At 35.8% G+C, this 16,739-nt stretch overlaps 1 protein-coding gene across 2 annotated transcripts in view; it reads left to right on the forward strand.

Moving 5' to 3' along the window:
- The window catches only part of AADAC (arylacetamide deacetylase), a 17,700-nt gene extending 8,460 nt beyond the window's left edge, over positions 1–9,240 (forward strand). The window contains exons 4-6 of one of the 2 annotated variants that reach the window (XM_011958968.1): positions 1,446–1,515; positions 5,464–5,635; positions 8,323–9,238. In XM_011958968.1, the coding sequence (XP_011814358.1) occupies positions 1,446–1,515; positions 5,464–5,635; positions 8,323–8,919 (839 nt within the window). In that variant the 3' untranslated portion in view covers positions 8,920–9,238. Of the gene's footprint in view, positions 1–1,445; positions 1,516–5,463; positions 5,636–8,322 lie in introns of both variants that reach the window. The other variant, XM_011958969.1, reaches the window with a different exon arrangement.
- Positions 9,241–16,739: the final 7,499 nt, after the last annotated feature.

The raw sequence follows: 16,739 nt of genomic DNA on the forward strand, positions 1-16,739 counted from the left end.
TAGAAATACCATTTGATCCAGTCATCCCATTACTGGAGATATACCCAAAGGATTATAAGTCATGCTGCTATAAAGACACGTGCACACATGTGTTTATTGCAGCACTATTCACAATAGCAAAGACTTGGAATCAACCCAAAAGTCCATCAGTGACAGACTGGATTAAGAAAATGTGGCACATGTATACCATGGAGTACTATGCAGCCATAAAAAAGGATGAGTTCATGTCCTTTGTAAGGACATGGATGAAGCTGGAAACCATCATTCTCAGCAAACTATTGCAAGAACAGAAAACTAGATACTGCATGTTCTGACTCATAGGTGGGGAGATCACTTGGACACAGGAAGGGGAACAGCACACACCGGGTCCTATTGTGGGGAGGGGAGGAGGGATATCATTAGGAGATATACCTAATGTAAATGATGAGTTAATGGGTGCAACACACCAACATGGCACATGTATACATATGTAACAAACCTGCACATTGTGCACATGTACCCTAGAACTTAAAGTATTAAAAAAAAAAAAAAAGAAGAAGAAGAAGAATTGCTGGCCTTAAAAGGACTTAGTTGTGAAATAAGCAAGAAAATTATAGATTGAAACGAGAGCTAAGTAAGAGCATTTTCTTTTATTTTTGTGCAGGAGAAATATAAACAGGTTGGTAGACTGAAATAAATGAAGGCAGTAAGTAGAAATATGTCAGCCAAGTAATGGGCTGGGAGTGTTGACTGATAGATACACATCCCAGAGGAAATGAAAGGGAAGAAGATGTAGAGCACTAGTAAAATAATTGGATATAGATAGGAAGGTTGGAAATGGAAAAAAAGAGTATTACGTCTTCCTCTTAGATAAGAGAAAAAGAGGCAAAGACAGGCCTCAGCTAGGTATATTCTTACAGTAGTAGTACAGATGTGAGCAGTAAGTTCCAGTGTTTGTTTAAGGGGACCTAGTTCTATTCCACTTATATTCAGGGGCCTTTTCTATTGTCCCGTGCAGACTTAGGTGATCCTTCTATGTTGCTACAATTCTGTCTGCATCTCCTTGGCTCACATATCTGACAACATGTTGGTCAAGTTAGCGACTTGTCTTTTTATCTTTGTATACCCATCATCTAAAACAGAGCCAAATCATTACCTCCTTCCAGTAACAGAGCTGGGTTAATCTAGAGAATGAATCTGACATAGAAGGATCAATGGCAAAATGTGCAGGACAAAAGATAAAAGGGAGGGAGAGCATTAGGAGGTTCGCTGGGAAACTTGAATTCCACTGAGTCATGGATGGATGGCTTCTTATAAATACAGTGTTAAATTTGTGTCTCCTGTTTTAAGGTAAAATAGAACTTCCAGAACGTGAAAAAAGTGCAGCAGGATTTTTTTGTGAAGGAAACAGCCTTGTCTTTATTTGTCTATTTTACTAATATGCTGCTTTTATCCTTTTATTTCAGCTGTAAATGATTATGACTTGCTGTCAAGATGGACAGCAGACCGACTTGATGCTGTCGTCATATCAACCAAGTAAGAGCTGTGCTGTTTGGTTTTCTGGCCAGATGCCTGACATGCCGAGATTCTCTCAGCTTTCTTTTTTGTTTGTTTGTTGTGCGTGTGTGTGTGTGTGTGTGTGTGTGTGTGTGTCAGAGTCTCACTCTGTCACCTAGGCTGGAGTGCAGTGGTAGGATCTCAGCTTGCTGCAACCTCTGCCTCCTGGGTTCAAGTGATTCTCAAACCTCAGCCTCCCAAGTAGCTGGGATTACAGGCGCGAATCACCACACCCAGCTAATTTTTGTATTTTCAGTAGAGATGGGGGTTTCACCATGTTGGTTAGGCAGGTCTCGAGCTCCTGACCTCAAGTTATCTGCCCTCCTCAGCCTCCTAAAGTGCTGGGATTATAGGCGTGAGCCACCACGCTCAGCCGATTCTCTCAGCTTTCTCAGCCGATGCATGATTATGCCAAAAATAAATGTTTCTCAGATGACACTAAGTAGGCAATTGCAAGTGAGTGCTAGGCCTGACCTGATTAAAGCTGAGAAAAAAAAAAAAAATCTGTATGTGTGGGTACACGTGTTATTTAGGCAAAAAGAAACACCAAAAAGTAAAAAAAAAAAAATTGTTTTCACATAAATTCAAACTGTATCATTTATGGATGTAATTACCTGGACGATATTTCCTTTCAACCCTTAATTCACAGTCTTTAAAAATGAGTGCCCTGGAATCACAGGATCATCTATAAAAGTGCATTATAAATAATTTCCATCTCAGATGGTCATTGTGAAGAGTAAGTGATAACTTTCTTGAAACAGACTTAGCCCAGTGTATAGCACTTGGTGAGCCTAAACTGTAGGCTATATAATTTTAAATATTTAAAATATAGTCTACAATTTAGGCTCACCAAGTGCTATACACTGCACTAAGTATATTAAAAATTTATTATCAAATTAAACAAAATAAATGAGTTCATATAAAATTGTGTTAAATAATCCACTTATGGAAAGAGCACTTAGGGACAGTAAAATTAGGGGTGGATTGCTGGGTAGACCCATGCCAGAGCAATATATATTTAAATTGAAATTTCAGAAAGTAAATGAACAGTTAAAAAATAACATACTTATCCCCATTTGTCAAGTTAAATCATTATTATAACGTTGGGACATAATCTTGATCAATATTTGGTTGTATGTGATCACTCATAAATATAGTGGCTAGAATAATATTTTGTAAAATGCAATTAGAAAATCCAGGCTTAGGGTGTTTTGCATTCCAACTTTATTCTTAAAGAGAATTTTCTTAAACATGGCAAGTCAAATTACAGGATAAGTTCTACACCTGTGTTTGATTCATTGAAATGACTCGTAAATCGCATGCACTTGAAAGATAAAATATACTTTAAAATACGTATGAAATATATGCCTTACCTTCAAATATTCTCATTTTATTGATATTAAAGATGAAGAACTCCAATATTAAAAGATAGATAATTTTGGTTGTATTTAAATTAAAATGACCAATAAGCACATGAAAAGATGCTCAATATCATTAGTCATTAAAGAAACGCAAATCAAAACCACAATGAAATACCACTTCACACTCACTAGGATGGGTATAATATATATATTTAAAAAGATAATAACAAGTGTTAGTGGGGACATGGAAAAATCAGAATCCTCTATGCTACTGGTGCAAGTAAACACTTTGACAGCTCCATAAAATGTCAAACAGAGTTACTATATTGACCCAGTATTTCCATTTCTAGGTGTATACACAAGAGAAATGAAAACATGCCCATATAAAAACTTGTATGTTTGTAGAAGCATTATTCATAAATCTTAAAAGTGGAAGCAACCCAATGTTCATTAACTGATAAATGGATGGATAAAATGTGGTATATCTATACAATCGAATATTTAAAATTCAATCAAATATTTAAATAAAATGCGGCATATCTATACAGATATTCAGTTGTGTAAATATATCACATTTTATTCATCCATTTGTCAGTTAATTATTTGTTTGTTAATAAAAAGACTGCTACAGTATGGACAAATCTTGAAAATATTATGCTAGATGAAACAAACCAGTCATAAATGGCAAGTTTTGTGATTCCATTTATAGAAAATGTCCAAAATAGGGCAAATGAGTAGAGACAGAATGTAGATTAATGGTTGCCTATGGTTGGGTTTGGAGGATGGTGAGAAATGAGAAGTGACTACTAATGGGTATAGGATTTCCTTTTAGCATGAGGAAAATCTTCCAAAATTGATTGTGGCAATGATTGCACAATTCTGAATATACTGAAAATCATTGAATTGCATACCTATAATGTGTTAATTTTATGGGTTATGAATGTCTCAGTAAAATAGTTATATTAAAAATTCAGGCTGGGTGCAGTGGCTCATGCCTGTAATCCCAACACTTTGGGAGGCCGAGGCAGGTGGATCACGAGATCAGGAGTTCGAGCCCAGCCTGTCCAACATGGTGAAACTCCAACTCTGCTAAAAATGCAAAAATTAGCCAGGTGTGGTGGTGGGCACCTGCAATCCCAGCTACTCGGGAGGTTGAGGCAGGAGAATTGCTTGAACCCGGGAGTTGGAGGTTGCGGTGAGCTGAGATCGTGCCACTGGACTCCAGCCTGGGCAACAGAGCTAGACTCTGTCATTAACAGAAGTCTTAAAGTTTGTGTGTGTGTGTATATATGTGGGTATAGACATATGTGTACTTTAAACAGTTTTAAATACATATATCCTTTTTCAAATCCAAAATATAAAAACACCTACCAATTAATAGAAGTATAGGGGAAAGACTCAAAAAGACAATTTACAGAAAAGGATATCCAAATCATCAAACAATATGTGAAAATGTACTGTATACATCAGAAAAATACAAATTAAGACTATTGTGATACCTTTATATACTCAAAATTATAGATAAAATGAGAAAGACATAAAATACCAAGTGTTGATGAGGTTTTGAATCACAGCACTTCCATAAGCTCTGGTTTGAGAATGACTTGGTAGACTACTCAGCAAAACTCTTTGACATTATTAAGTAAAGCTTATGCATACCTCTGTTACTATCAGTAGCACAGGTATATATCAACAAGGATACATCCATATGGTCACAAAAAAACATGTACTAGAATATTCATAGCAGCACTGTTTGTGCCCAAGACTGCAAGCAGTCTAAATTCCCATAACATTTTTTTAATCTGGAAAACTATTTATTTGGTATTTATTGTTTGTTTAATTATTTGCAAGAATATTTAATATGTGATTTACCCTATTAATGAATTTTTAAATTTGCATCATTTTTGACTCCACAGCAGATCTGTAGAGCTTATTCAACTTGTTTGACTGAAACTTTATGCCAGCTGATCAGTAACTCCCCATTTCCTCCTCCCCACAGCCCTTGCAACCATCTTTTCACTCTGATTCTATGAATTTGACTATTTTAGACACCTTATAATAAGTGGAAACATACAGTATTGGTTATTCCATGACTGGCTTATTTCACTTAGCCCATCAACATGTTAATGGCTAAATGATTTGTGGTATATTCAAACAACAGAGTACCATACAGGAAGATAGAAGCAATGTGAATGAGGCTCAGAAACATAATATTGAACAATTGAAACCAGATACATAGTATATGCTCTATGATTTCATTTATTTAAAGGCAAAAACTAGACAAAATTAATTTATGCTCTTATGTCAAATTAGTGGATACTTCAGGAATTAAAGAGAGTAAACAAAAGGTTTCTGGGATACTGGTAATGTTATATTTCATGATCTGAGTGCTGATTATGTGGCTGTGTTTAGTTTGAAAATTAAAGAAATTATATACTTATGTGCACTTCCAGCATGTATTAGGTTGGTGCAAAAGTTATTGCGGTTTTGCCATTATTTTGCACCAATAATATATTACGCTCTAATAAAAACAAAAAAAAGTGTGAACTATGTTTTCTCTCTACAGCTACAGATTAGCACCTAAGTATCATTTCCCAATTCAATTTGAAGATGTATATAACGCCTTAAGGTGGTTCTTACGTAAAACAGTTCTTGCAAAATATGGTGTGAACCCTGAGAGAATCGGTATTTCTGGAGATAGTGCAGGAGGGAATTTAGCTGCAGCAGTGACTCAACAGGTATGATGTTGATAATTTCTATGCTTTTTAAAAATAGTCTACTTATAAACATATTTAATGCATGTATTAAAATATAAATGCAAATAGGAGATATTAATTTTTTGAAACTATTAAAGAGAATATTGAGAAGAAATGACTAAAACATTATAATGTCAATCTCTGCTTCTGTCATAGATTTTTTTTCTTTCTTAAGGGAATGTTAATTCTTTGGATAAATCATTAATTTGAAATTATAGCCTGCATGTGGTAGCTCAGAAGTGCAATCTCAGTGCGCTCTGAGAGACCAAGGCAAAAGGATCACTTGAGACCAGGAGTTTGATAGCAGCCTGGAAAATACAGTGAGACCCTGTCTCTACAAAAATAAATGAATAAATAAATAAATAAAATAAGAAGAAGAAAAGAAAAATTAGCCTGGCATAATAGTGTGAGTTTGTAGTCCTAGCTACCTGGGAGGCTGAGGAGGCTGAGGCAGAAGGATCTCTTAAGCACAGGAGTTCAAGGTTACAGTAAGCTATAATCATGCCTCTGTACTCCATCCTGGGTGACAGAGTAAGGTCCTGTCTCTTAAAAGCATAAAAAATAAAATAATATGTGTCAGTAAAATATTATACTAACTAGGTGAATGAGATCATGTAATTGCGAGACTAATGACCCTATTACCCTATTAGAGGTTCAGACGAATTCATAGAATCTTTGATGGCATATTCCTCTATTACTATAACAATAATCCTATTTTTAGAAAATTATCAACACATTCAAAGATTCCCATGCTACTTACAAAGAAGAAATATGAAGAATTCAAAAGATTTTTGTATGTAGATGTAAAATCAGATCTTTTTATCTGTCATTTAATGATGATATAATAATAATAAAAATAAATGGCATTTTTGCCCCAGATTATATGTAGAATAGATTTTGTTTTTATGATGAAGAAGAAACACTGCTATTGATTGTTTAAACATCTAAACTCTTTCTTCATGTAGTAGTCGGAAAGGAACTATTTTCCCATGGAATAGCAGTCAGGAGAAGGAGCTACCTAAGATCTTCTCTCTAAGAACGTATGTAGAAGGTTAGATTTTATTAGGTGACTTTAGTTACAAATGAGGGTTCTAAAGCAATTTTAAAACATTGCTGTTACTGGCTTTGTTAATTATATTTATTTATGATTTTTCACACTAAAAGCATTTTGACTGCTAGAATCTGTTGAACAATATTCTCAAAAGTAAAGATTTATAGTTGCACTTTGTTTCAATCATAATACAGAACAAGTATTTGAAACTTCACAGGTAGGTTTCTAATCATTACGATGAATTTCATAATGTAGCAGCAAAAGCGTTAGACTGGACATCAGGACACTTGGAGATGCAGTAATTTCTAGAATTGATACTGGCTTAATCTCTCTAAATAAATATTCATTTTCTCTCCTGTAAGAAAAATGAACTCTTTCAACTTTAAAGAGTTGTTTGAGGGTCATATGAATAAATATATATAAAAATGCTTGGCAACTTGTACCAGTCTTTACAAATAGTCTCCAAAATGGTCTATTTTGATAATTATAGTTAAAATGTAGATAAATACCACAATTTGCAAAATATTTGAGGTTACATCTAATAATATCTGTAATTTTATGCAGAAGTTCTATACATCTTTTATAGTATATTATACACTTTGAAAATATAAAATTATTTTTTAACCTATATGTTTTCACAATTTAAAACATATTTTGTAATATTTCATTCTTATAAGTGTCCTTTTTTCCTACCTGGTATTGGTATATCTCTTTTTACAGACTGATTATTACAAATATTAGCACAATGGACTTGATATAAAAGATGATGTTAATAGACCATTTAACACAGAAGTCTTGCCCAAGTCTCCTAAAGTAACATGTTGCTTTAGCATCAAAGCCATGTCAGAAACCTCTATTAAGTGATCCTTCTTCTTCATAGCAAAGCTTATTGATATACTGGTATATTTTAATAATTTTTTTTTTGATACAGTGTCTCACTCTGTCTCCCAGGCTGGAGTGCAGTGGCGTTTTCTCAGCTCACTGCAACCTCCACCTCACGGGTTCAAGCAATTCTTGTGTCTCAGCCTCCTGAGTAGCTTGAATGACAGGTGTGCGCTACCACACCTGGCTAATTTTTGTATTTTTAGTCGAGACAGGTTTTTGCCATGTTAGCCAGCTGGTCTCGAACTCCTGACCTCAAGCAATTCACCCACTTCAGCCTTCCAAAGTGCTGGGATTACAGGATTGAGCCACCATACCAGGCCTATTTTAATATACTCTTACATGAACAGAAGAGAATATTTATGCAGTTCTTCTGGCTATCATTCCTAGCAGAAAGCATAGGAGATTAACTTTCTAATGATCACTTAGATCTTTTTGTATTATCCATAAAGCATATATGACAGATGATTTTCCTTAAGTTGAAAATATTGATGAACATCTAGCTCTAGAAACCCATTTCAAATGTTAGAAAGTTTGTTGTGATGGTATGTTTCATTTATTATTTAAGTCTTTTTGAGATCATGAATAGATAGATAGATAGATAGATAGATAGATAGATAGATAGATAGATAGATAGATAGATAAAGACAAGATAGATAGACAGATAGATAATCTTATTAGGGATACTTTATTGTTTTAAATGAAAATGATTTGTGCAAATCATCTTGTTTCTCAGCTCCTTGATGACCCAGATGTCAAGATCAAACTCAAGATCCAGTCTTTAATTTATCCTGCCCTTCAGCCTCTTGATGTAGATTTACCATCATATCAAGAAAATTCAAATGTTCTACTTCTATCCAAATCACTTATGGTTAGATTCTGGAGTGAATATTTTACCACCGATAGATCACTTGAAAAAGCCATGCTTTCCAGACAACACGTACCTGTGGAATCAAGTCATCTCTTCAAATTTGTTAATTGGAGTTCCCTGCTCCCTGAGAGGTTTATAAAAGGGCATGTTTATAACAATCCAAATTATGGCAGTTCTGAGCTGGCTAAAAAATATCCAGGGTTCCTAGATGTGAGGGCAGCCCCTTTGTTGGCTGATGACAAAAAATTACATAGTTTACCCCTGACTTATGTCATCACCTGTCAATATGATCCCTTAAGAGATGATGGACTCATGTATGTCACCCGACTTCGCAACGCTGGAGTTCAGGTTACTCATAACCATGTTGAGGATGGATTCCATGGAGCATTTTCATTTCTGGAACTTAAAATCAGTCACAGACTTATAAATCAGTATATTGAGTGGCTAAAGGAAAATCTATAGTAAAACATGTAGCTATAACATATTTTTAAAATAAAGTAAATCTCAAAACCTCAGAAAATTTGCATTAGAAATTGGCCTTTCTTAGAATGGTCTAATTTAGTTCCACATGTAGCATAATTCTTAAATAGTCACTTTTCTGTTTTTTTTTTTCTTACTGTGGGATTTCATTTCAATTTTCTACATTGTCTATCTGCTTTTTCTGAGATTTTCCTTCTGACACTGTTAATCTTATTTTTAAAAATATTACATTCTTGTATACTTTATTTTTGTGTGTTGGCTACTATTTACAATGCAGGAGAATAAATGTGAGCAAACATTGCCTGTCTGGATAATGTCAAGATTTTAATCAATGTTCATTTACAACCTGAAACATTCCTAATCACAGATATGAATTAAATGCCAGTTCTTTTCAAAAGCAGTTGTCTCAGTGAAATGTCAATTTATTACCACAGTAAATTTCGCTATGTAACACTTTTAGAATTCAGGTACCAAGTGTTAAACTAATCAATGCTAAAAAAAAAAAAAAATCACTGTGATACTTTGGGGAATTAGCTGCTTTTTATTTGAGGAAAGGTAAAGAAACTGAAGTTTAGTAAAGACAGAAGAAATATTTGGGATGAAAACTGACCTAACAGCCAAAGACTACAGATGTGGAAGTGTGGAAGTCACTGACCAGTAATAGAAAAATCAGAGAAAATTTTAATTTCTGAAAATCCCATCCCAATATTGCAGGGAGAAAAATAAATAAAATGGAATATATTTAATGCTGGGCAGAATTACTTGTATTGACTATGAACTATGTAGTGTTTTCTAATTATAAAGAAGCCCAACTACAGGCAGTCTTCAGATGGTGCAGAAGCTCCACACCATTATCGGGGACTAAAGCTTTTTCTATCTTTGTATTCACTGATATGGTTTGACTGTGTCCCCACCCAAATCTCATCTTGAATTGTAATTCCCACAATTCCCACGTGTCATGGGGGAAACCCAGTGGGAGGTAATTGAATCATGGAGGAGACTCTTTCTCATGCTGTTCTCATGATAGAGAATAAGTCTCACAAGAGCTGATGGTTTTAAAAATGAGTTTCCCTGCACAAGCTCTCTCTCTCTTTGCCTGCTGCTATCCATGTAAGACATAACTTGCTCCTCCTTGCCTTCCACCATAATTGTGAGGCCTCTCCAACCATGTGGAACTGTAAGTCCATTAAACTCCTTTTGCTTCCCAGTCTTGGGTATGTCTTTACCAGCAGTGTGAAAACAGACTAATATACTCACCATCCTCAGTGTCTGTTTGTGTGCATACTTATAATTATTGTATTTTTGAGTACTATCTAAATATTCTATCTAGGCAGAGAAGGGATATGGCAGAAGAGCTGTATTTGAGGTAATTTTATTTTATCAGGAAAGCAGTAGTAATCTCAGGATATCCAGCTAAGAGTCTTCTTATATTTCATTTTCTAGGACAGTGTCACAAGGAATTTTGCAAAATAGAATTTTAGTAGTTGGGCAAATTGTAGTTTCTTATGTTAAGAAATAAGGCAATACCCTAGCCAGAGCAATCAGACAAGAAGAAGAAATAAAGGGCATCCAAATCAGTAAAGAGGAACTCAAACTGTCACAGTTTGCCAATGATATGATTCTATACCCAGAAAACCCTAAAGACTCATCAGATCATAGATCTGATAAATGAATTCAGTAAAATTTCAGGATACAAAATAAAATTACACAAATCAGTAGCTCTGCTATACACCAGCTCAGTGACCAAGCTGAAAATCATATCGAGAACTCAACCCCTTTTACAACAGTTGCAAAAAACAAAATAAAATTAAATACTCAGGAATATACCTAACCAAGTAGGTGAAAGATCTCTATAAGGAAAACTACAAAACACTACTGAAAGAAATCACAGATGACCCAAACAAATGGAAATGCATCCCATTCTCATGGATACATAGAATCAGTATTGTGAAAATGAACATACTGCCAAAATCAATCTATAAAATCAATGCAATTCCCATGAAAATACCATCATTATTCTTCATAGAACTAGAAAAAATATATAAAATTCATGTAGAACCATTAAAGAGCCCACATAGCCAAAGAAAGACTAAGCGAAACAAAAACAAAAGCAAAACCAAAAACAAATCTGGAGGCAGCACATAACCTGACTTCAAACTATACTACAAGGCTATAGTTACCAAAACAGCATGATACTGGTATAAAAACAGGCATGTAGACCAATGGAACAGAATAGAGAACCAAGAAATAAACCCAAATACTTAACAGCCAACAAAGCAAACGAAAGCATAAAGTGGGGAAAGGACAACCTATTCAACAAATAATGCTGGGATAATTGGCAAGTCACATGGAGAAGAATGAAACTGGATCCTTATCTCTCATCTTACACAAAAATCAACTCAAGATGAATCAAAGACTTAAATCTAAGACCTGAAACCATAAAAATTCTAGAAGATAACATTGGGAAAAACCTCTTCTACTTATTGGCTTAGGCAAAGTGTTCATGATGAAGAACCCAAAAGCGAATGCAACAAAAACAAAAATAAATAGGTTGGACTTAATTAAGCTAACATACTTCTGCACAGCAAATGAAATAATCAGCAAAGTTAACAGACAACCCACAGAGTGGGAGAAAATCTTTGCAATCTATGCATCCAACAAAGGACTAACATCCAGAATCCACAAGGTACTCAAACAAATCAGCAAGAAAAAAGCAATCCAATCAAAAAATGGGCTAAAGCCATGAATAGACAGTTCTCAAAAGAAGATATACAAATGGCCAAGAAACATGAAAAAATTCTTAGCATTACCAATTATTAGAGAAATGCAAATCAAACCACAATACAATACCACCTTACTCCTGCAAGAAGGCCATAATTTAAAAATAGAAAAATAATAGATGTTGGCATGGATGTGGACAAAAGTGTAAAAGAAAACACTTTTACACTGCTGGTGGGAATGTAAAGTAATACAACCACTATGGAAAACACTATGGAACTTTCTTAAAGAACTAAAAGCTGAACTACCATTTGATCCAGTAATCTTGCTACTGGGTATCTTCCCAAAGAGAAAATAAGTCATTATATGAAAAAGACCTTTGCACATGCATGTTTATAGCAGCACAATTTGCAATTGCAAAAGTATGGAACCAGCCTAAATGCCCATTAACCAACAAGTGGACAAATAACATATATATGTACACACATACACACACACATACACAAACACACACACACACACACACACACACACACACACCATGGAATACTACCTAGCCATAAAAAGAAATGAAATAATGGAATTTGGAGAAACCTGGATGGGTTTGGAGACCATCACTTTAAGTGAAATAATTCAGCAGTGGGAAACCAAATATTATATGTTCTCACTCATAAGTCGGAGCTCAGCTATGAGGACACAAAGGCATAAGAATGGTATAATGAACACTGGGGACTTGGGAAGAAGGTTGAGAGGGTGGTGAGGGATAAAACCCTACACATTGGGACAGTGTATACTGCTCGGGTGATGAGTGCAACAAAATCTCAGAAATTACCACTAAAGAACTTATCCATGTAACCAAACACCACCTGCTGCCCCAAAACAATTAAAATAATGAAAAATGAAAAAAAAAGTCCAGGGGATAAAAGTTGGAAAAAAAATAAAAGCACTTAATCTATAAAACAGGCAAAAAATAAATAAAGAAAAGAAAAGAAAAGGAAAGAAAGCAATAATATAGGCAACTAGTAGAATGTGCCACACATATCTACAGCAGGAATTTGTTAAAAACCAGTTGTGGAATAATGATTTTCTGAGTAAATAAGGAGAGTTGTAGGTTAATATTAAAAGTAATGAATAGAAGCATAAGTTGCATTATGGTCCCAAATTGACCGTTTCTGTACCATGTACAAATAAAAAATGTGTTGGCTGCTTTGAAATAATCTCTAGAACTCATCCATGCCTGGCGTGTTATTGTTTTATCTGATCCTTCTTCAAGGGTAGAAAGCAGTGACACTAACATGGATACTAACAAGCAAACACCTTCTTAGTCAGAAAGTTGGGTTTTTAACTGTTATCTGTGATATCTGTACATTAAGCAAGTATTTTCTTTGACATTTTGATATTCTGCTTTTTGTCCTAAAGGCAAAAAGCAGACAGGAGAAGCAGGTCAGAGTGTCAGCCTACTGAGGTCTATGAAACCAACATTCTGAAAGTTGGAACTTTATCTTCATAAAGATGATAATCTTTTTAGATTAGTTTAATTTTTAGTAAAATTGAGTGGCAGTGATACGATTTCAAAACAGGGGGATTACTTTGGGAGAAAATCCAAAAATTCCAATGATCTGGCAATTCTACTTTCAGGTGTTTTTTCTCAAAACAAATTGAGACATAGGTCCACAAGACAGACTGGTACAGGTAAGTGTACTTTAGCTTTATTAGCATCAGCAAAAAATTGGGGAGGGTGGAATTCTCTAACATTTTGTATTTTCCTCCTCTTAGACTAACAACTGAAATTTAGTACTTGAGGACACTGCTTTCTCTATATTCCTGATACCACAAGGGCTAGGAGTGAAGTGGAGATTTGCCTTACTTACTGCTCCTTGAAGACCATTCCTTCTACCTCCAGTTTTGTTCAGGCGTTAGCAACCTACAGCCTACAGGCCAAATTCAACCTCTTGCCTGTTTTTGTACAACTCTAAGATAAAAATGGTTTATACATTATAAAGCATTGTGGAAAAAATAAGAAAAATAAGAAGCAGTGATGGTAGCAGTGGAGGAGGAGTAACAGGAGGAGCAGCAGCAGGAGGAAGAAGAGCAGGAGGAGGGAGGAACAGGAGCAGGAAACAAAGACTATATATGACTGGCAAAGCCTAAAATATTTATTATCTGACCCTTTACAGAAAAAGCTTGCAATAGACCTTACCACTAATACTCAGTTCTCTTTGAGGTCATCTCCTGAGCCCTGTGTTACTCTCTCTCATATCTTAAAAGATTTTGAGCTCACTGACAATATCTCACAATTACATTGGTAATCTCAGTATTTATCTAGATGATCCGTTGAGCTACCTAGAATCCCGGCTGTTTGGCATTCTCTCCTCCAATAATCTTGTTCTTTTCTTGGATAAAAGACTCTCATGGACCGGGCGCGGTGGCTCAAGCCTGTAATCCCAGCACTTTGGGAGGCCGAGACGGGCGGATCACGAGGTCAGGAGATCAAGACCATCCTGACTAACACGGTGAAACCCCGTCTCTACTAAAAACTACAAAAAACTAGCTGGGCGAGGTGGCAGGCGCCTGTAGTCCCAGCTACTCGGAAGGCTGAGGCAGGAGAATGGCGTAAACCCAGGAGGCGGAGCTTGCAGTGAGCCGAGATCTGGTCACTGCACTCCAGCCTGGGCGACAGAGTGAGACTCCGTCTCAAAAAAAAAAGACTCTCATGGTCAATCCTAGAATGTGTTATGATCAATCACTGTGCCCACTCTAGAATATCAATACCAAACATTCTAGTTCACTCTAGTTGGGTCTCTAATTTTAATAACATTTAAGAAATAATAGAAGTTAAAATTCATTGACTATATCCAACATTTCACTCTTCCTCATTGCCCTAATGTAATTTTTTCTCTTCCTTACCCAGAATGTGTTCTGTGGTCAGTTAGAATAATGCCTCCCTTTCATATGCCATCAACCATCAACCCCTTTGGATCTCTACTAATGTACTTGTTTATCAGAACTCCAACCTTGAAGACATTCACCCACTGCCTACTCTTCACATGTACCTATGCAGCTACACATGGTTGAAGAAAAGCAAAAAAGTGCTGAAATATCCCAATTAAATGAAGTCTGTAAACCCCAATTATGCCTTTAATAATGCCTAGCAATCATACTATAATTTTCTAGTCCCTTGAGTCTTCTGTTCCTAACTCTCATCAGGTCTATAACACCCCCTCCACCATCTTTTATCTCAACTGATGACTGTGCTTCCCATTTCACCCAGGACACAGAAACAATTGAAGAAAATTTCCACAAGTTCTCACCCTATATCGACCCAAGCACCAATATCCTCACCTCTATAGTGTATTTCACCTTTTATTACTATAGATGAAGTGAGCATTTGTGCTTCTGGGTAAGGATTATTCCTCTCAATATGTGCACACATGAATGACGATTTTGATGTTTCTTCAAGTTTAGTGTGTATTAAGAATCATCTCAAAGGGTTCTTTTAACAAATGAATTTTGGGATACCACTACCTAGAACTTTCCTTTATCAGGAAGCCCTTAGATTATTCCAAATAAAGAACATTTGAAATAAAACCAATCTGGTGACAGAGAAAGACAAATATATTAACCACTTCAGCTGGTAGAAATAAGAATTTTGTTCTTCAGACTGGAAAGAAGGAAGGAAGCTCACTGCCAAGAAAACCTTGACACTTGCCCTGAATTGGGAGGAACAGACAGGAGTCCCCAGTGAAGAGGATAGCTGTGAGAAAGCATTTGAAACAGCAGAAACAATGCTTTGGAGATCCTGGAGGCAGTAAACCACATAGTTCATTTCATTCTTTGACATCGTTCCTGGAGAGTAGAAGGCAGGGAAGCTAGCTGGAGAAGTGAGGTCCTGAGAAGCCTGGGCTGCTGAGCCAAATTCACTGAAGGTTGCTCTGATTGATGTGGTACATGATGTGATCTTTAGGAGAACAGTGTGGTAGGTGGACTGCAGAGACACTAAATGGAAACAGAATAAGGCACTGGCTATACCTGCAGTGATTGTGTGGCTTGAGAAGCTGCAAAAAAAAAAAAAAAAAAAAAAAAAAACTAGGGGAGTGTCTCTGAGGAATTTGTAGGGACACAAGAATTTCAAGAAGAAGGGGGTAATGGGTTCTGTCATTGCCAAAAATAAGATGTGAGAAAGTGTCAGCTAGTCTCCTAAACACCTGTGGCTCATGCAGTTACTTTCTGGATCTTCCTTTTTCCTTCCCTGAGCTTCACATATAAGGGTGAAGTCAAGTCATTCCTTTATGACATAGGGCAGTGGTCTCATATTACTATCACATGAGAGTTTTAAAACATCATTTGCTGAAGCTACTATTGTGTCTCAATCTCTGATGGTATGGCCTAAGCATCAGTATTTTTTTGAAGTTCTTCACAAGATTTCAATGTACAGGAAGATCAAGAAACACTGGCTTAGAGAGTGAGGAACATTTCTTTTCGCATACAGAGTTCCAAAACCGTTTCAGTGATTCAATTTTCCAGTAGTAATATTTATCACCGACCAATAATATTCATCAGACTTTACTTTAGGAAATATATATCTTAGAAAATCCTAGACATAGATAGATAGATAGATAGATAGATAGATAGATAGATAGATAGATACAGATGTACACATATATATGTATATATGTATATATCATAGAACTAAATGAGTATATAAATATGTGTGTACACACTCATTTAGTTTTCACAATTTCATTAGGTAGACAATATATGTAGTATATATAAAATATACATATAGTTTTTGACATATATACACACATATATAAAATATATTTAAAAGTATACACACACACACACACACATAAATATATATATATTTTGAGACGGAGTCTCACTCTGTTGCCCAGGCTGGAGCGCAGTGGCGCGATCTCGGATCACTGTAACCTCTTCCTCCCGGGTTCAAGAGATTCTCCTCCCTCTGCTTCTGGAGCAGCTGGGATCACAGGCGCCCATCACCATGCCCGTCTAATTTTTTTTTTTTTTTTGAGAAGGAGTCCCACTGTGTCTCCCAGGCTGGAGTGCAGTGGCGTTTTCTC

Source organism: Colobus angolensis, unplaced genomic scaffold (genome assembly GCF_000951035.1).
Source record: "Colobus angolensis palliatus isolate OR3802 unplaced genomic scaffold, Cang.pa_1.0 Scaffold48, whole genome shotgun sequence".
NCBI lineage: Eukaryota > Metazoa > Chordata > Mammalia > Primates > Cercopithecidae > Colobus > Colobus angolensis.